Raw genomic sequence first — 20644 nt, forward strand, 5'->3', positions numbered from 1 at the left:
AGCCTCATCACTAACGTCCCTGAGAGTTCTGACTGACCCATGAGAAGACATCAGCCTTGTCACTAATGTCCCTGAGAATTCTGACTGACCAATGAGAAGACATCAGCCTTGTCACTAATGTCCCTGAGAATTCTGACTGACCAATGAGAAGACATCAGCCTTGTCACTAATGTCCCTGAGAATTCTGACTGACCAATGAGAAGACATCAGCCTTGTCACTAATGTCCCTGAGAATTCTGACTGACCCATGAGAAGACATCAGCCTTGTCACTAATGTCCCTGAGAATTCTGACTGACCAATGAGAAGACATCAGCCTTGTCACTAATGTCCCTGAGAATTCTGACTGACCAATGAGAAGACATCAGCCTTGTCACTAATGTCCCTGAGAATTCTGACTGACCAATGAGAAGACATCAGCCTTGTCACTAATGTCCCTGAGAATTCTGACTGACCCATGAGAAGACATCAGCCTTGTCACTAATGTCCCTGAGAATTCTGACTGACCAATGAGAAGACATCAGCCTTGTCACTAATGTCCCTGAGAATTCTGACTGACCAATGGGAAGACATCAGCCTTGTCACTAATGTCCCTGAGAATTCTGACTGACCAATGAGAAGACATCAGCCTTGTCACTAATGTCCCTGAGAATTCTGACTGACCAATGAGAAGACATCAGCCTTGTCACTAATGTCCCTGAGAATTCTGACTGACCCATGAGAAGACATCAGCCTTGTCACTAATGTCCCTGAGAATTCTGACTGACCAATGAGAAGACATCAGCCTTGTCACTAATGTCCCTGAGAATTCTGACTGACCAATGGGAAGACATCAGCCTTGTCACTAATGTTCCTGAGAGTTCTGACTGACCCATGAAAAGACACCAGCCTCGTGACCAACATCCCTGAAGAGTTCTCACTTACCAATGAGAAGACATCAACCTCGTGACCAACATCCCTGAAGAGTTCTCACTTACCAATGAGAAGACACCAGCCTCGTGACCAACATCCCTGAAGAGTTCTCACTTACCAATGAGAAGACATCAGCCTCGTGACCAATATCCCTGAAGAGTTCTCACTTACCAATGAGAAGACATCAGCCTTGTCACTAACGTTCCTGAGAGTGCTGACTGACCCATGACAAGACATCAGCCTTGTCACTAATGTCCCAGAGTTCTGACTGACCCATGAGAAGACACCAGTCTTGTCACTAATGTCTTTGAGAGTTCTGACTGACCCATGAAAAGATATCAGCCTTGTCACTAACATCCTTGAAGGGTCTGCAAGACCCATGAGAAGACAACAGCCTTGTCACTTAAGTCCCTGAGAGTTCTGACTGACCCATGAAAAGACACCAGCCTCGTGAGCAACGTCCCTTGAAGAGTTCTCACTTACCCATGAGAAGACATCAGCCTTGTCACTAACATCCCTCAAAGTTCTGACTGACCAATGAAAAGACACCAGCCTCGTGACCAACGTCCCTTGAAGAGTTCTTACCCATGAGAAGACATCAGCCTTGTCACTAACGTCCCTGAGAGTTCTGACTGACCAATGAAAAGACACCACCCTCATCACCAACGTCCCTTGAAGAGTTCTTACCCATGAGAAGACATCAGCCTTGTCACTAACGTCCCTGAGAGTTCTGACAGACCCATGAGAAGACATCAGCCTTGTCACTAACGTCCCTGAGAGTTCTGACTGACCCTTGAGAAGACATCAGCCTTATCATTAACGTCCCTGAGAGTTCTGACTGACCAATAAAAAGACACCAGCCTCGTGACCAACGTCCCTTGAAGAGTTCTTACCCATGAGAAGACATCAGCCTTGTCACTAATGTCCCTGAAGAGTTCTGACTGACCCATGAGAAGACACCAGACTCGTTATTAGCGTGTCATAATTAGAACCTCCGTTTTTTGTATTGGTCTCTTAAGTTTAACCCCTGTATCACCATAATTGTTTTCAACAATACAAATAATATACAATAAAACAGTGACACCTAGAGGTGAAAATGTGCAGTGCATCTATAGAAAAAAAACGTTATGTGTAAGCTTATAAGTTTGAACTATTTTTTCCGTGATATTTTTGGTTCACATTACATGACCTTACGATGTACATATATGTTACATATACAATATACTCTAAATGCAGAAACAATAGCCTTATTTTGCTTGTGCCAGGAACAGTACCAACAATGTAATTACGTCTTACCCGTCCAACGAGCACAGGATCCGGGCCGGTGTATTCCTCTATTACAAAAAACTGATTCCATACCCATCCCCTCTTGGATCTATGCAAGACTTGTCCTTCTTTGCCCTTTTCATGGTGACCATGAAATGATTGCCTTAATTTACTGCTTCTTCTTGTGGACGTGACGTGACTACAATATGCGATGCCCAGGCATAAAAGAATGCCATGTAAACAAAAGTCCTTCTTCATTTTTGGTAGTGTAGGCTGAACAATCCTTGTTCCCGCTCCGAAGCCACTCAGGGTTGTGCAAAATCACAGGTTAGGAGCAAATCCAACAGGAAAATGTCATCCCAAAATTTATATCCATAACGCTCTCCTCTCTTCTTTACGGTTATCCTTTATTGGTCCTGGAAAAAAAAAAGTAAAGATGATATATCCAAATAAATATGATGATTGACTTTATCAAAAAGGATGAGCAACTTTGCCAAAACTTGAATTTAGCAGATTCAAATCATATTCGACCAACTTGTCTCTGCCACCGGCTTTGAAAGACTCCTGCTTCGCTCCGGCATCAGACTCTGAAGCGGGCTTTACACACTGCGATATCGGTCCCGATATCGCTAGTGTGGGTACTCGCCATCTGTTGCGCGACACGGGCAAATCACTGCCCGTGGCGCACAACATCGCCGAGACCCGTCACACATACTTACCTGCCCGGTGACGTCGCTGTGACCGGCGAACCGCCTCCTTTCTAAGGGGGCGGTCCGTGCGGCATCACAGCGACGTCACTGAGCGGCTGCCCAATAGAAGCGGAGGGGCGGAGATGAGCGGGACGTAACATCCCACCCACCTTCTTCCTTCCGCATTGTGGCCGGGAGGCAGGTAAGGAGATGATCCTCGTTCCTGCGGTGTCACACGGAGCGATGTGTGCTGCCGCAGGAATGAGGAACAACCTCGTTACTGCCGCAGTTACGATTTTTGAGAATGGACCCCCGTGTCACCGATGACCGATTTTGCACGTTTTTGCAATGATGCAAAATCGCTCATCGGTGTCACACGCAGCAACATCGCTAATGCGGCCGGATGTGCGTCACAAATTCCGTGACCCCAACGAGTTCGCATTAGCGATGTCGTAGCGTGTAAAGCCCCCTTTAGGCGGGCTTTGCACACTATGACATCACAGGTGCGATGTCGGTGGGGTCAAATTGAAAGTGACGCGCATCCGGCATCGCAGGCGACATCGTAGTGTGTAAATCCTAGATGATACGATTAACGATCGCAAAATCGTCGTAATCGTATCATCGGTGCAGCGTCGGCGAATTCCATAATTACGCTGACGCGATGGTCCGATGTTGTTCCTCGTTCCTGCAGCAGCACACATCGCTGTGTATGAAGTCGCAGGAGCGAGGAACATCTCCTACCGGCGTCACCGCGGCTTCCGTCGGCTATGTGGAAGGAAGGAGGTGGGCGGGATGTTTACATTCCGCTCATCTCCGCCCCTCCGCTCCTATTGGCCGCCTGCCGTGTGACGTCGCAGTTACGCCCCCTTAATAAGGAGGCGGGTCGCCGGCCAGAGCAACGTCGCAGGTCAGGTGAGTGCATGTGAAGCAGCCGTAGTGATAATGCTCGCTACGGCAGCTATCACCATGATATCGCATCTGCAACGGGGGCGGGGACTATCGCGCTCGGCATCGCAGCATCGGCGTGCAAAGTGCCCCTTAATCACTCCATGGTCAAGTCTTGAAAAAAGTTCTGAGATCATGACATCATCATGTTTGTCACCCCGTACGGTCACATAGGGCAGCACAAGTCATGACGTCACAATGTCACAATGTGTATTGAGGCCTGACCACTGCCGAAGTGCAGGTGAAGAGGGAATAGAAGACCGGTGCCGAGGCAGGTGCCTTAAAATAACAGCAGAAGACCGGTGGGGAGGCTCTGCAACAGGGATAGCTTTTTATCCCCTTAATGACAGAATGGCACCCAACTGGCCAACATTTTGCTGGATTCATGTCAAAAATTCCCAAAAATTCATATCCAATAGAATCTACATAATTGGGAAAATTCTAATGAGATTCATTCCTTTCGAATTAATTCTACTCATGTATAGAATCATAAATAGTGAGGAATGAGCACTGCCAAGCTCCGGTGCTCGTACTCCTAACTAGTGATGAGCGGGCACTGCCTTGCTCCGGTGCTCGTACTCCTAACTAGTGATGAGCTGGCACTGCCAAGCTCCGGTGCTCGTACTCCTAACTAGTGATGAGCGGGCACTACCATGCTCGGGTGCTCAGTACTCGTAACAAGCAGTTCGATGCTTGGATGGGGTTGACCCAAGTGTAATGGAAGTCAATAGGGAATTCGAGCATTTTTCCAGGAATTCTTCCATAGACTTCTATTATATTCGTGTATGCAAGTTGTACCCATCCGAGCACCAACGGATCATGATGAGTACCGAGTACCCGAGCATGGTATTGTTCGATCATCACTAGTTACGAGCACCTGAGCATGGTAGTGCCCGCTCATCACTAGTTACCAGTACTGAGCACCCGTGCATGGTAGTGCCCGCTCATCACTAGTTACGAGTATTGAGCACCCGAGCATGGTAGTGCCCGCTCATCACTAGTTACAAGTATTGAGCACCCGAGCATGGTAGTTCCCGCTCATCACTAGTTACGAGTATCGAGCACCTGAGCATGGTTGTGCCCGCTCATCACTAGTTACGAGTATTGAGCACCCGAGCATTGTAGTGCCCGCTCATCACTAGTTACGAGTATTGAGCATCCGAGCATGGTAGTGCTCGCTCATCACTAGTTATGAGCACCCGAGCATTGTAGTGCCCGCTCATCACTAGTTACGAGTATTGAGCACCCGAGCATGGTAGTGCCCGCTCATCACTAGTTACAAGTATTGAGCACCCGAGCATGGTAGTTCCCGCTCATCACTAGTTACGAGTATCGAGCACCTGAGCATGGTAGTGCTCGCTCATCACTAGTTACAAGTACTGAGCACCCGATCATGGTAGTGCCCGCTCACCACTAGTTACCAGTACTGAGCACCCGAGCATGGTAGTGCCCACTCCTCACTAGTTACAAGTACTGAGCACCCGAGCATGGTAGTGCCCGCTCATCACTAGTTATGAGTACTGAGCACCTGAGCATGGTAGTGCCCGCTCATCACTAGTTACGAGTACTGAGCACCTGAGCATGGTAGTGCCCGCTCATCACTAGTTATGAGTACTGAGCACCCGAGCATGGTAGTGCCCGCTCATCACTAGTTACGAGTACTGAGCACCTGAGCATGGTAGTGCCCGCTCATCACTAGTTACGAGTACTGAGCACCTGAGCATGGTAGTGCCCGCTCATCACTAGTTACGAGTACTGAGCACCTGAGCATGGTAGTGCCCACTCATCACTAGTTACGAGTACTGAGCACCTGAGCATGGTAGTGCTCGTCCATCACTAGTTACGAGTACTGAGCACCCGAGCATGGTAGTGCCCGCTCATCACTAGTTATGAGCACTCAGCACCCGAGCATGGTAGTGCCCGCTCATCACTAGTTACGAGTACCGAGCACCCGAGCATGGTAGTACCCATTCATCACTAGTTACGAGTACTGAGCACCCGAGCATGGTAGTGCCCGCTCATCACTAGTTACGAGTACCAAGCACCCGAGCATGATAGTGCCCGCTCATCACTAGTTACGAGTACAGAGCACCCGAGCATGGTAGTACCCATTCATCACTAGTTATGAGTACTGAGCACCCGAGCATGGTAGTGCCCGCTCATCACTAGTTACGAGTACCAAGCACCCGAGCATGATAGTGCCCGCTCATCACTAGTTACGAGTACAGAGCACCCGAGCATGGTAGTGCCCGCTTATCACTAGTTACGAGTACCAAGCACCCGAGCATGATAGTGCCCGCTCATCACTAGTTACGAGTACAGAGCACCCGAGCATGGTAGTGCCCGCTCATCACTAATCATTAACAATAGAGGTGACCAAGCTGAAAAACCTCACACGGCCCAAGAACAAGAGTGGTGCATAAACTAGAAATAAAACCTTATACTGCAGCTTTTAACTGCTCTCCTTTGAACAGCTTAACACTGTCCCCTTGTTAATCTCCATTAGTACATACAATAAAACAGTTTTAGACCTGTTCTACTCCAGAGATGCTGGCCCACAGTTATCAAGTCCTTTACTTCAGTTTTCTGTATGTAAATGAAGCACCAAAGAGCTTCAAATTGTCCAAAATCGTGCAGAGAAGTCTTAAATTGCGCAAACCTTTGCATCTTTGCACTATGAGCACCAAATAAAATAAAAGTTTTAGAAAATTGTATACCTGTCAGGTCAAGAAATACTGGCCCATATTTTTCGTGTTATGTTCTAAAGCAGAAAATATTCTACAATTTATCACAAATCTTCACCTTCTGTTAAACCGCATAATCTCTAGCACGGGATGAGCAGCTTGTAATAAATTTTGCACAATTTAATCCAAAATTTAGACTGGAATAAGACCGAACATTTGATACATTTTCCCCAGTATCTTTCAAAAAATTACAAATAAAATTAGAGCTGCAGTACCACCAAAGACCACTAGAGGCTCCCAAGTTAAATTAAATTTACCATGTAATTATACTAAACACGAATATAAACGCAACAGTTTTTTTGCTCCCATTTTTCATGAGCTGAACTCAAAGATCTCAGACTTTTTCTATGTACACAAAAGGCCTTATTCTTTCAAAGATTGTTCACAAATTTGTCTGAATCTGGGTTAGTGAGCACTTCTCTTTTGCCGAGATAATCCATCCACCTCACAGGTGTGCCATATCAAGATGCTGATTGGACAGCATGATTATTGCACAGGTGTGCCTTAGGCTGGCCAGGATGATGCATGATTATTACAGAGGTGTGCCTTAGGCTGGCCAGGATGATGCATGATTATTTAGACAGGTGTACCTTAGGCTGGCCAGCATGATGCATGATTATTGCACAGGTGCGCCTTAGGCTGGTCACAATAAAAGATTACTCTAAAATGTGCAATTTTACAGTATTGAGTGGTCTGGGTGAGTGGTTGGGTTAGGAAACCAGTCAGTATCTGGTGTGACCACCATTTGCCAGTCTGCCATCTGTCCTGTACAGTGAAAACTGGGATTCATCCATGAAGAGAACACCTCTCCAACGTGCCAGATGCCATCGAATGTGAACATGTGACCACTCAAGTTGGTTATGACGATGAACTGAAGACAGGTGGAGACCCCGATGAGGACGATGAGCAGCAGATGAGCTTCCCGAGACAGTATCTGACAGTTTGTGCAGAAATTCTTTGGTTATGCACTGATTGTTGTAGGTGTTGTCTGAGTGGCCGGTCTCAGACGATCTTGGAGGTGAAGATGCTGGATGTGGAGGTCTTGGGTTGAGGTGGTTACACGTGGTCTGCGGTCGTGACGCCGGTTGGATGCTCTGGCAAATTCTCTGAAATGCCTTTGGAGATGACTTATTGTAGAGAACTGAGCCTTCAATTCACAGGCAACAGCTCTGGTGGACATTCCTGCAGTCAGCAGCCAACTACACACTCCCTCAAATCTTGCTACATCTGTGGCATTGTGCTGAGTGATAAAACTGCACATTTTAGAGAAGCCTTTTATTGTGGCCAGCCTAAGGCACACCTGAGCAAATATCATACTGGCCAGCCTAAGGCACACCTGTGCAATAATCCTGCTGGCCAGCCTAAGTCACACCTGTGCAATAATTATAGTGGCCAGTCTAAGGCACAACTGTGCAGTAATCATGCTGGCCAGCCTAAGGCACAACTGTGCAATAATCATTCTGGCCAGCCTAACGCACACCTGTGCAATAATCACGCTGGCCAACCTAAGACACACCTGTGCAATACTCATGCTGGCTAGTCTAAGGCACACCTGTGCAATAATCACACTGGTCAGCCTAAGACACACCTGTGCAATACTCATGCTGGCCAAACTAAGGCACACCTGTGCAATAATCATACTGGCCAGCCTAAGGCACACCTGTGCAATAATCATGCTGGCCAGCCTAAGGCACACCTGTGCAATAATCATGCTGGCCAGCCTAAGGCACACCTGTGCAATAATCATGCTGGCCAGCCTAAGGCACACCTGTGCAATAAAGATGCTGGCCAGCCTAAGGCACACCTGTGCAATAATCATTCTGGTCAGCCTAAGGCACACCTGTGTAATAATTATGCTGTCTAATCAGCATTTTGATATGCACACCTCTGAGGTGGATAGATTATCTCAGATAGAAGTACTCACTATAAGATTTAGACAAATTTGTGAACAATATTTGAGACATAAAGGTCTTTTGTGTACATAGAAAAGTTCTTTGAACTTTTGAGTTCAGCTCATGAAAAATGGGAGCAAAAACAAAAGGGCTGAGTTTACGTTTTTGCTCAGTATAGTTAACTATTCTATTGTAGGATAGGTATACATTTTTATGAATTGTTTATATAGCGCCAACATACTCTCTGTATATATAAAGCCTTTCTAGCTAGATCCGGTGATCTCAGGGACACTCCGCATAAATAATAACCTTTGATCACAGCAGGAGCGCTGTCATGCGTTATATTGTAGATGCACACGGCCGATCGAGCAGTAAACCTCCGCACTGACCATACAGAATATGGAACTGGCCTAAACGGGCGCCAAGTGTTTCCCAGCAGAGCAGCCATGATGGAAACTTTCAGAAAATCGTCAGTAAAGTTGATCTGTAGGGGACTGGTGTTAAATATCTTCTTAAGGGGATTTAAAGGGATTCCCCTTTCATTGTCTCTTTGTTACTGATGCCATTTTAGGCACTTCCTGTTCTTTCAGGAAGAGTTTTCAGCAGGCTCCTTATCATCAGAGGCAGGATTATAATGACAGCTTTACACAGCTAATAACAAAAGATCGACCAATCACAATATGTGATATCACAGCTGACTGGCCCCTCCTCCCTTCACAATGATCTTTAGGAATTGGAGATGAAGGGTTAAAAGCCACGCTGCTTTCTACAAAGGAAAATGCTGGTGCTTGAAAGAGTGATTTTATTCAATGCGTTTCGGAGTTAAACCACCTGGCGATCATCCTGATGAAGGAGTTTTTAATGCCGAAACGCGTTGAAAAAAATCACTCTTTCAAGCACCAGCATTTTCCTTTGTGGCCAGCAGTGTGACTTTTAACCCTTCATCTCCACTGTCTACACTTCACGCTGTGGGGGCTGTCATCAGTCACTTCAATAGTTGTGTTGTCTCAGACAACCCCTCCAGGTGAGAAGGCTATTTATCCTGTTTTGTTTTTTCTAGTGTCTTCACAGATAAGATCCTTTTTGCACTTGTCCCTTCCTAATCTATTCACAAGGATCTTTGCACACGCTCATTAGAGGCGTATAAAAAAAAAAGATGGGATCAGATTCTTTTCATCATGGGGCAGCATGGTGGCTCAATGGATAGTATTGCAGCTCTGGGGTCCTTGGATCAAATTCCACCAAGGACAACATCTGCAAGGAGTTTGTATGTGCTCATCATGTTGGTGTGAGTTTCCTCCCACACTCCAAAGACTTTCTGATAGGGAATTTAGATTGTGAGCCCCAATGGGGACAGTGATGCTGATATATGTAAAGCGCTGTTGAATTAATGGTTCTATGTAAGTAATATTATTATATTATTGTAGCTATGTACATGTGTTGTTTCCTGAAACCGTTGTCTAAAAAAGCCCCAATAGTCATTATGAGGCTATGTGCAAACACTGCAGATTTGGTGCAGTGTATGTAAAGCATTATGGAATTAATAGTGCTATGTAAGTGAATATTATTATATTATTGCGGCTACGTATATGTGTTGTTTCCTGAAACCGTGGTCCAAAAAAGCTGCAATAGTCAGTATGAGACTATGTGCACACACTGCAGATTTGGTGCAGTGTATGAAAAGCGCTATGGAAACAATGGTGCTATATAAGTGATTAAATATTATTGTGACTATGTACATGCATTGTTTCCTGAAACCGTAGTCTAAAACAGCCCCAATAGTCAGTTTGAGGCTATGAGCACATACTGCCAGATTTGGTGCAGTGTATGCAAAGCGCTATGGAATTAATGGTGCTATGTAAGTGAATAAATATTATTATATTATTGTGGCTATGTACATGTGTTATTTCCTGAAACAGTAATCTAAAAAAGCCCTAGTAGTCAGCATTAGGCTATATGCACACACCGCAGATTTGGTGCAGTGTATGTAAAGCGCTATGGAATTAATAGCGCTATATAAGTGAATAAATATTATTATATTATTGTGGCTTTGTTTCCTAAAAAGACATCTAAAAAGTCCCAATAGTCAGTATGAGGCTATGAGCACATACTGCAGATTTGGTGCAGTGTAGGTAAAGCGCTAAGGATTTAATGGTGCTATATAAGTGAATAAATATTACTATATTATTGTGGTTATATACATGTCTTGTTTCCTGAAACCATAGTCTAAAAAAGCCCCAATAGTCAGTATGAGGCTATGTGAACACGCTGCAGATTTGGTGCACTGTATGTAAAGCACTATGGAATTAATGGTGCTATGTAAATGAATAAATATCAATACATTATTGTGGCTATATATATGTGTTGTTTCCTGAAACCATAGTCTAAAAAATTCCCAGTAGTCAGTATGAGGCTATGTGCACAAACTGCAGATTTGGTGCAGTGTATGTAAAGTGCAATGGAATGAATTGTGCGATAAGTGAATGAATATTATTATATTACTGTGGCTATGTACATGTGTTGTTTCCTAAAACAATAGTCTAAAAAAGGCCCAGTAGTTGGTATGAGGCTATGTGCACATGCTGTAGATTTGGTGCAGGAATTTTCTGCATCAAATCTACACTTTCTGGCAGTAAAACTAACACCAAAAACCTGATTTAATCAATAGGTCATTTTCTGATGCCACATTCCCTTCAAGGAACTGGATAAGAAAACTTCTTGACAGTCAGTTGTTAATATGGAGTCACTAGAGGGTCTGCTGGGATTAGGATTAGACATGTCTCCATTTACATCCACATATCGCCACTCAACTCGTGGTTGTTTTTTTATTGTTTGTACATGAAACAATCGTGCATCCTTGGTGCTTTCGAAGCCTGACTAGCGGCACAATAAATGAGCGCAGCTCCGTAACCAAGACGGATACATTTTATGCAGTCACTAATGGGCAGAGTATTAAACCTGAGACACGCCGAGTGTCACTAAGAGGGTCGGTGGCGTACATAGATCCCATTTCCTTTTATCTGGCGTTAATGCACTGAACAAACAAGAATGCCAATGGACTGATCCCGAATACATTACTGACACGCGGTATTCATCATAAATGACAATATAATATATGTATACTGGGTCAGAATCAACATATGAGGAACATTGGGTGCCTCAATATAAGAGGATGGAAACTAATACATAAAGATAATATCATCGCCATATAGTGCTGATACAATGTGCCATATAGCGCTAAAATAAGATCAGAATATAGAAACAGGACCAAAATAACACTACCATGCAATGCACACTAATGTGCCTGCAATGACTAAGCTATACCACCACAGAAAGCCTTAAGTGCGTAAATAATACCACCTAATAACAGTGCTTAGATAATGTCTAATAAATTACCCAAATATGTACTTAAATAAAACCACCATATGGTGTCTAAGTGATCTGAATTACTTAACTAATACCACCATATTGTGGGAGTATCCCTCCCAGTAATACAGGTTGGCTGTGGGTTTTGTGTATTTCTCTCTGCAATACAGGCTGGATGTGAGCTCTGTGCATTTCTCTCTGGAAAACATACTGGATGTGAGCTCTGTGCATTTCTCTCTGGAAAACATACTGGATGTGAGCTCTGTGCGTTTCTTTCTGTAAAATAGGCTGGATGTGAGCTTTGTCTATTTCTCTCTGTAACAAATGCTAGATTTTAGCTCTGTGTATTTATCTATGTAGTACAAGTTGGATGTGAACTCTGTGCACTTCTTTCTGTAATACATGCTGAATGTGAGTTCTGTGAATCTCTCCATGTAACACAGGTTGGATGTTAGTTCAGTGTATTTTTTATGTAATACAAGCTACATGTGAGGTCTGTGTGTCTTTCCCAGTAATATAGGCTGGATGTGAGGTCTGTGTGTCTCTCCCAGTAATATAGGCTGGATGTGAGCTCTGTGTGTCTCTCCCAGTAATATAGGCTGGATGTGAGCTCTGTGTGTCTCTCCCAGTAATATAGGCTGGATGTGAGCTCTGTGTCTCTCCCAGTAATATAGGCTGGATGTGAGCTCTGTGTCTCTCCCAGTAATATAGGCTGGATGTGAGCTCTGTGTGTCTCTCCCAGTAATATAGGCTGGATGTGAGCTCTGTGTGTCTCTCCCAGTAATATAGGCTGGATGTGAGCTCTGTGTCTCTCCCAGTAATATAGGCTGGATGTGAGCTCTGTGTCTCTCCCAGTAATATAGGCTGGATGTGAGCTCTGTGTGTCTCTCCCAGTAATATAGGCTGGATGTGAGCTCTGTGTGTCTCTCCCAGTAATATAGGCTGGGTGTGAGATCTGTGTGTCTCTCCCAGTAATATAGGCTAGATGTGAGGTCTGTGTGTCTCTTCCAGTAATATAGGCTGGATGTGAGCTCTGTGTGTCTCTCCCAGTAATATAGGCTGGATGTGAGCTCTGTGTCTCTCCCAGTAATATAGGCTGGATGTGAGCTCTGTGTCTCTTCCAGTAATATAGGCTGGATGTGAGCTCTGTGTGTCTCTCCCAGTAATATAGGCTGGATGTGAGCTCTGTGTGTCTCTCCCAGTAATATAGGCTGGATGTGAGCTCTGTGTGTCTCTCCCAGTAATATAGGCTGGGTGTGAGATCTGTGTGTCTCTCCCAGTAATATAGGCTAGATGTGAGGTCTGTGTGTCTCTTCCAGTAATATAGGCTGGATGTGAGGTCTGCGTGTCTCTCCCAGTAATATAGGCTGGATGTGAGCTCTTTGTGTCTCTCCCAGTAATATAGGCTGGATGTGAGCTCTGTGTCTCTCCCAGTAATATAGGCTGGATGTGAGCTCTGTGTGTCTCTCCCAGTAATATAGGCTGGATGTGAGCTCTGTGTCTCTCCCAGTAATATAGGCTGGATGTGAGCTCTGTGTCTCTCCCAGTAATATAGGCTGGATGTGAGCTCTGTGTGTCTCTCCCAGTAATATAGGCTGGATGTGAGCTCTGTGTCTCTCTCCCAGTAATATAGGCTGGATGTGAGCTCTGTGTCTCTCCCAGTAATATAGGCTGGATGTGAGCTCTGTGTCTCTGCCAGTAATATAGGCTGGATGTGAGCTCTGTGTGTCTCTCCCAGTAATATAGGCTGGATGTGAGCTCAGTGTGTATCTCCCAGTAATATAGGCTGGATGTGAGCTCTGTGTGTCTCTCCCAGTAATATAGGCTGGGTGTGAGATCTGTGTGTCTCTCCCAGTAATATAGGCTAGATGTGAGGTCTGTGTGTCTCTCCCAGTAATATAGGCTGGATGTGAGATCTGTGTGTCTCCCAGTAATATAGGCTGGATGTGAGCTCTGTGTGTCTCTCCCAGTAATATAGGCTGGATGTGAGCTCTGTGTGTCTCTCCCAGTAATATAGGCTGGATGTGAGCTCTGTGTGTCTCTCCCAGTAATATAGGCTGGATGTGAGGTCTGTGTGTCTCTCCCAGTAATATAGGCTGGATGTGAGCTCTGTGTATCTCTCCCAGTAATATAGGCTGGATGTGAGCTCTGTGTGTCTCTCCCAGTAATATAGGCTGGTTGTGAGCTCTGTGTGTCTCTCCCAGTAATGTAGGCTGGATGTGAGCTATGTGTGTCTCTCCCAGTAATATAGGCTGGATGTGAGCTCTGTGTGTCTCTCCCAGTAATATAGGCTGGATGTGAGGTCTGTGTATCTCTCCCAGTAATATAGGCTGGATGTGAGCTCTGTGTGTCTCTCCCAATAATATAGGCTGGATGTGAGTTATGTGCATTTCTCTCTGCAAAATCTGCCCCCAACAGTTCATGTTTTCAGGATTTCCTTAGCATTGCTAAGGTTATGTCTTGATAATGATTCCATCACATGCTCAGTGCTATGGGAATTCTGAAAACATGACCTGTTGGAGGCTTTGATGCCTGGAGTTTTGGAAACACTGGTCTACAAACAACTTTAGACACTTTCCCTTCTCTCCACTACAGATCTGTATACCAACCCCTCCTTATCCCATCTGATATCTATAACACTGAGAGAAGGGAGAGGGAACAGGAATCCATTACGAGCAGGAGCTCTGATCGAATAGTATATTTTTTTGCAGAACACCCAGCAAGAAAAAGGACTTAAGGTGCATTTACACCACCCGATTATCATGAATAGTCCCTAAGAATGCTCATTTCCCTGATAATTGCGCAGCGCGAAAATGATCATTTATCTGGTGAAGTGTTCTTTTGACTTGCTTGAAGTATCATCGTTCTTGGCAGCGCATCCTCCTGTGTAAACAGGCAATGTGCTGCCAAGAAAAATGGCAGCCTATGTGCCCAGAATGATCTATTACCGAAGCGAAGGTCTGCCTGTTTAAACAGTGACAGGCAAACATGTTGCTGATTGCGGTCGTTTATCGCCGCCGGTCAGTTCAACAATAAATAAACAATAAAAAAAAAAAATCTGCGTAATGATATTACCACAACAAAGTGCCCAAAGGCTATAAAGTGCATAAAAATATTCAAGGAAAAGTTGCCTATCTCGACCCATGCTTGACCCATGCATATGACAACTTCCATAAATCCTGAGAGTCCTGCATCCGTCTTCAGCACTAAAGCACAATCTGATGCATCTTGCAGTGCATTAATACAGTATGTTGACCTGTTGTTTGTAAATATGGCTGCTTTTAATTTTATGATCTTTCCGGTAAGATGTTTTGCATTTTAGGGTAGACAATGAGCACCCTTGACGTGGGCTTCAAGCTTGTGTATTTTGCCCAAAATATCAATTTTGCATTTTTTGCATCTTTTTGATTTTTTGCATATTTTTTTCAATTTTTTTTGCAGGGTAAAGCTAAGCCCTGTAGTGTGGGCTTATGTGACGCCCCTGGACTATTCAGGTCGTCACAGGGTACTGCACTCTCCTTATCTTTAGTGCAGTATTCAAATCCCTCATGGGTCTGGGTCCCCATCTTACAGTGCTGCCTCCAACAGCAAATCAAATCCTACATACACCCTGCACCACACCCACCAGACACACCAGTGGGCGGCTTGAGCTGAATAGGGTCGCCCACCTAGGGGTCAGGAAGAGGAGGTGAGGAGTGAAGAGTAGCTAAGTGGAGTAGTAAAGTGGAGGAGGTGAAGTGAGGTAGCCGTCGAGCTGAGAGGAGCTCGGAGGAATCTGGGAGTTGGAACTCCCAGGGGAGAAGCAGACTAGGTCGCAGATGGTGGACTGGAGCTAGAGGAGTCGTACCCCTAGTCGCAGGGGATTGAGGCTAGGTGCCTGGGACCTGTCTTGGAGGACGGTCAGCAGCCTGGTCCTATCACCAGTTCGGGACCAAAGGCACGTCGGGGTACACGGACCCTAGGTCAGGGAAAAGCTTCAGGCGACCCGGCAATTAACCTGCGGAGGACAGGGCCTATATGGACTGTTCCCACAGAGATCGGGGCACTAGCGCAACGAGGGGGATAGGGCTTTCCAAACAAGTGGCCCACTGAAATACCAAGCATGAGCCCCTGAGGGCAGGCTCCTTCACTTAGCCATAGTGGGGAGCAAGGCCCAGAAAGCTCCAACCTGATGGGCCACAAAGGACACTATAAATTTGTGCCAGGAGGCAGGTCATGGACTACCAGGCAGTGCTGCAGGGGACGGGACCCGGACGAGCTTCTCTCACGAGACAGCGGCAGTCAGAGACTTGGTTTACCCTGTTGTCAGCGTCTGCTTTATTGCTGAGTGAGTACCTAATTAATCCCTGCAACCACAAGCCTGCGCTCCCACTGCATCCCATAGCACCATCCAGAGTCCCGGGGCCTTCACCTACCCATGGAGGGTAACGTCATCTTGCTGCCCCACTCCAACACCCCGGGTACTCCCAACGGTAGCGGCGGTACTCCCAATTACTGTACACCACGGGTGGCGTCACAAACTATATCAATCCCCTGCAAATACCCCCCTTGGCCATTTGAGTGTGGCCCCTAGCCCCCGGGTCTGGAGATCCTTGAGCCACGAGTAATCACTCCCGGATCCGAGCGGTTCGATCCGCTGCAGGGGCATATTTTGTGGTTTTACCAGGGCGTCACATGTCCATTCTTGCAGGGTGTACTTATATAAGGCTGGAATGCCCACCTGATCTAGTAATATGGGGGTCACTAATAGACTGTACACCCGGCACTGTGCACCTCACGTATCTGTGTGGCTAGTGTTCTATATTTTTACATTTTGAATGCTAAGTTACCACCTCCTCCATGGATGGTAGGGGTGAATGGTTGTTCCATCAGTATTTTGCACCTGTGTTGCCTCTGCCTTTATCATCGGGGTCTGCTGCATCCTGCAGTGCATTAATATAGTATGTTTATATGGGGTTTGTAAATATGGCTGCTTTTTTTCTGTCTTGTTTTTTTGAATTTTATGATCTTATCGGTGAGTTGCTTTGCACTTTAGTGTAGGGACTCCCAATACAATGAGGACCCATGTTGTGGGTTGCGTATCTGTGTGGGTGATGTTCTATACTAGCACCAGTCTTGTCCATTTTTAAAGGGAACCTGTCAAGTGCAATATGCACCCAGAACCACGAGAAGTTCTGGGTGCATATTTCTAAGCCCTGCCTAACCCATCCCTGTATCTAGTAGCATAAAGAGATTGAGTATTTCTAAAGATCCTTTATGATATGCTAATGAGGGCAGGGACTAGTCACAAGGGCATTACTTCCCTCGACTAGTCTGTCCTCTTAGCATGTTAGCACACCCACAGGGGAGTGTTAACTTGCTATTCAATACCCATTGCCCAGCGTCATCAATGGTGACGCGGGTACATGTGTCCGTTGTCACCACTTCAGAACGCTTAGTTTAAGGTCAGTTCGCATGATCAGAAGTCCCAGCACTTCTGGTTTTCCGCAGTAGAGCTCTCTGAAGCCGAGACGCGTACACCCAGCTTCATAGTGCGCATGACCGGAAGTGGAGGACTTCTGATCATGCGCACTGACCCTAAATCCGGTGTTCCAATGCAGTGACAAGGGACACAGGTATGTGCATCACCGCCGATGACGCTGGTCAGTGGGCATTGAACTGTATGTTAGCATGCCCCTGTGGGTGTGCTAATATGCTAAGAAGGCGGACTAGTCGGAGGAAGTAGCGCCCTTGCAACTAGTCCCTGCTCTCATTAGCATATCATAAATACTTTTTCTAAAGATCCCTTTATCTATGCTACTATAGCCTGAGACAGTTAGGCAGGGATTAGAAATATGCACCCAGAACTGCTCGTGGTTCTGGGTGCATATTGCACCTGACAGGTTCCCATTAATACTAAGCTACCACCGCCTCCATGGACGGTAGGAGTGATCGGTTGTTCCAGTATTTTGCCCCCGTGTTGCCTCTGCCTTTACCATCGAGGTTTGCTGCATCGTGCAGTGCATTAGTACTGTGACCTGGTGTTGATAAACACAGCTGCCTTGTTTCTCTGATTTTTTGGGAATCTTATAATGCGGGAGTAAGCTTGTGCCGTTATTAGCATAAACAGCAATGTACATTAGCATGCGCGGATGAAAGGGCATTCTCACTTCAACACAACACAAGTTGTTATTGGCGTATGTGAATAACATTAAAAACCTTGCAAACACAACTTATTGTCAGCTGACAGCTTGCTACAAATTGCCGGAGCCTTATTCACACATTTACAATTAGTTTTCTCCCTGTCCTCCCACCTACCGAACAAACTATGTGTGAAGGATACTGAAACATCGCAACCTAAGACCAGGTCACTTACAGCCATCTTTGCCAGAGACAAACCAAGCATAAGACATGGCTTCATCACTCTATATAGTAAAGTAATTACTTGGTAATAAGTGTGGTGGCCTTGAGGTGGCCATCAGGTGCTATACTTCTATGGCTATACACAACACTTACGAGAACATTTCCCACTAGTGTAACGATTGACCTTTGGCTCTGCCCATTGCAGAGCCATTGGGTTTTGTCTATTGCTCACTTGATTGTATTTGCCGGGCCTTTGCTTTATCTTTGGGCTTTTTCCACTGGAACCTTGCCAGTGATAGTTCCTGCTCTGCAGTGTGCCCTTCTGGCTCCCATGAGTACTTCCTGATGCTCGTCCCACTACCCCTCTTCCTGTCCACCACTCCATCTATCTGTAGCGCCCCTGAGACCACCAGGGTGCTACAAGGTTCTGCATCTCCACCAGAATGCAGGGCCTACCCCCTTAGGTACCCAGAACCCCAGTGCCGGTAACACCAAGAACCCAGGTAATCCCAGTTTACCCCAACAAATCCCCCATATAATTGTACCCAGCTAGGGTGGGACCAATGGATGGCCACCTAGAGGTGGAGCCAGTCCAGTCCACTAGTTGACCAGGTGGGAGGGGCAGACTTTGGAGAGTAGTCAGAAGTCAGTCTAAGTCTGGTGAAGGTAGAGGGTGTGACTGAGGAGCATCCTGACTCGGGTCAATGGTGACCTGGGACCTAGGAGAGGTGGTTGCCGGTGGAGTACGGTGGAGTACTCCCGGAAATACGCACCGAAGGGGTACAGGACCCTAGGACAGGAAAAAGCTTCAAGCCGACCTGTTAACACCTGCACAGCAAAGGGGACCATGAAGGACCTTGCTCACCCTGAAGAATCAGAAGACTCAGTGGCAAGGGGAGAGCCAGGGACGGGACCAGAGACTCCATCCCCACAGGGTTCACGCTACCGTCAGGTGGATAGAGGTGGACAAACCACAGACTGGGGACCCCTAGTGTTCCATACCACGGGGACCCACTTACCAGAGACTGGTGCAGGGAAAGACGGTACCAAAGAACCAGAGTGGTACTGGGACGAAGTGGACCTGGAGGTGAAACCAGACTGCCTCAGGCAACCAGTTAACATCTAAAGTGAGTAAACCAGTTGCACTGAATACCTGTCTGGACTCCTTCTTCTGACGTCCACCGTACTATACACCTGCTGGGGTAATACCCTATTTGCGGAGGGCCCAAGTCATTAGAGCTGCACATTCCATCAGCCACAGCAAATGCTGCAGCGGCGGCTCCCTACACTTAGCCGTAACACCGCAAGTGACATCACGAATAACTTTATTCATAAATCCCCTGTAAATATTCCCCATTATAAAAAGGGCCCAGGGCACGGAACCGGGTAACAGCCACCATCGTGACATTCCCTATATAGACACTGCCCGGAACCGAGTACCCCATATCCCTGTGTGCTACACATCTTGTCTGTGCTCCCTGCCTTCCTAACCCTCCCCTTGTCTTGTCCCATCAGACCTGCTTCCCCACTTTTGTACTGACATTCCCCTTTGGCTTCTGACCCCGACTTGCTCTCTGACTACGGTTCTGCTCCCCATCTGTATTTGACGTTACCTCCTGGCTAACGACCTTAGGCTTCCACATGACTTCGGCTCTGCTTCCTACTTTGCACTGACGTGACCTCCCGACTCTGACTCTCGGCGTGTACGACCATTCTGCTACCTCCCCGTCTAGATACTGGTGACATCTAGTGGGTAGAGTCCGCATTACACCTAGGAGCTATACATCTCTCCTGTGTACCTGCGCCCCCTGGTGGTAGCATTATAGTTAGTTTCTCAAGAAAAATTGAGATCACATTTGGGAGGAGTTGACAAATATCCTGGGCACCACACGAGCCTTCAAAATTTCCAAAGGGAGAAGCACTGCCTCAAGGTTTATCTTGCCAGTCCAGAGGTAGAGACTGGGGAAAGACAAGGTCTTGGCCTGAAAAATTGTTAAAAAAAAATTGCAAAATTGCGTTTCTTGGAATCTCCCGCACTGCTGTGTCAAAAAGATGATATGAAATAATAAAAAGACTATAAAAAAAAACAAGAAACAAAGCATTGGATTTAAAAATAAAGGTATATTAGAAGACACAATGCTTGCATCTTCAAACCAGGCATTAGGTATAACATATGAATTAGGTTTTCCTAGAGTTTTCCATTGGGAGTTTGGTAATTTAGGCCATGGGCTCTAATTTATTTTGACGGCACATTGTCTCATAAAGAAAATCCCTTAAAAAATTAAAGTTGGACCAACGATCAACTAATCCTAATGGATCTGGCTTCACAATCCCTAGTTAATTAGTTGCTATCCCTGAAAAAAGCTTTATTGTGCCTTTGCTAGTCTTCTCCTCTCCTATGCTTCCCTAGGTATGTTCAAAGCCTACTAAGCCCCCGGTAATGCTTAAAAGGAGTCTGTAAGCAAAAAATAACTGTCACGTTCCAGGTGG

At 46.0% G+C, this 20644-nt stretch overlaps 1 protein-coding gene across 3 annotated transcripts in view; it reads right to left on the minus strand.

Annotated features, from left to right (window-relative positions):
• Window positions 1-20644, minus strand: part of CDH11 (cadherin 11) — a 209620-nt gene that overhangs the window by 69172 nt on the left and 119804 nt on the right. For all 3 annotated transcript variants that reach the window (XM_075325869.1, XM_075325871.1, XM_075325870.1), the window contains exon 2: window positions 2207-2592. In XM_075325869.1, the coding sequence (XP_075181984.1) occupies window positions 2207-2434 (228 nt within the window). In that variant the 5' untranslated portion in view covers window positions 2435-2592. The remainder of the gene's footprint in view (window positions 1-2206; window positions 2593-20644) is intronic.

This window comes from Anomaloglossus baeobatrachus, chromosome 10, assembly GCF_048569485.1.
Source record: "Anomaloglossus baeobatrachus isolate aAnoBae1 chromosome 10, aAnoBae1.hap1, whole genome shotgun sequence".
Classification (NCBI taxonomy): Eukaryota; Metazoa; Chordata; class Amphibia; order Anura; family Aromobatidae; genus Anomaloglossus; species Anomaloglossus baeobatrachus.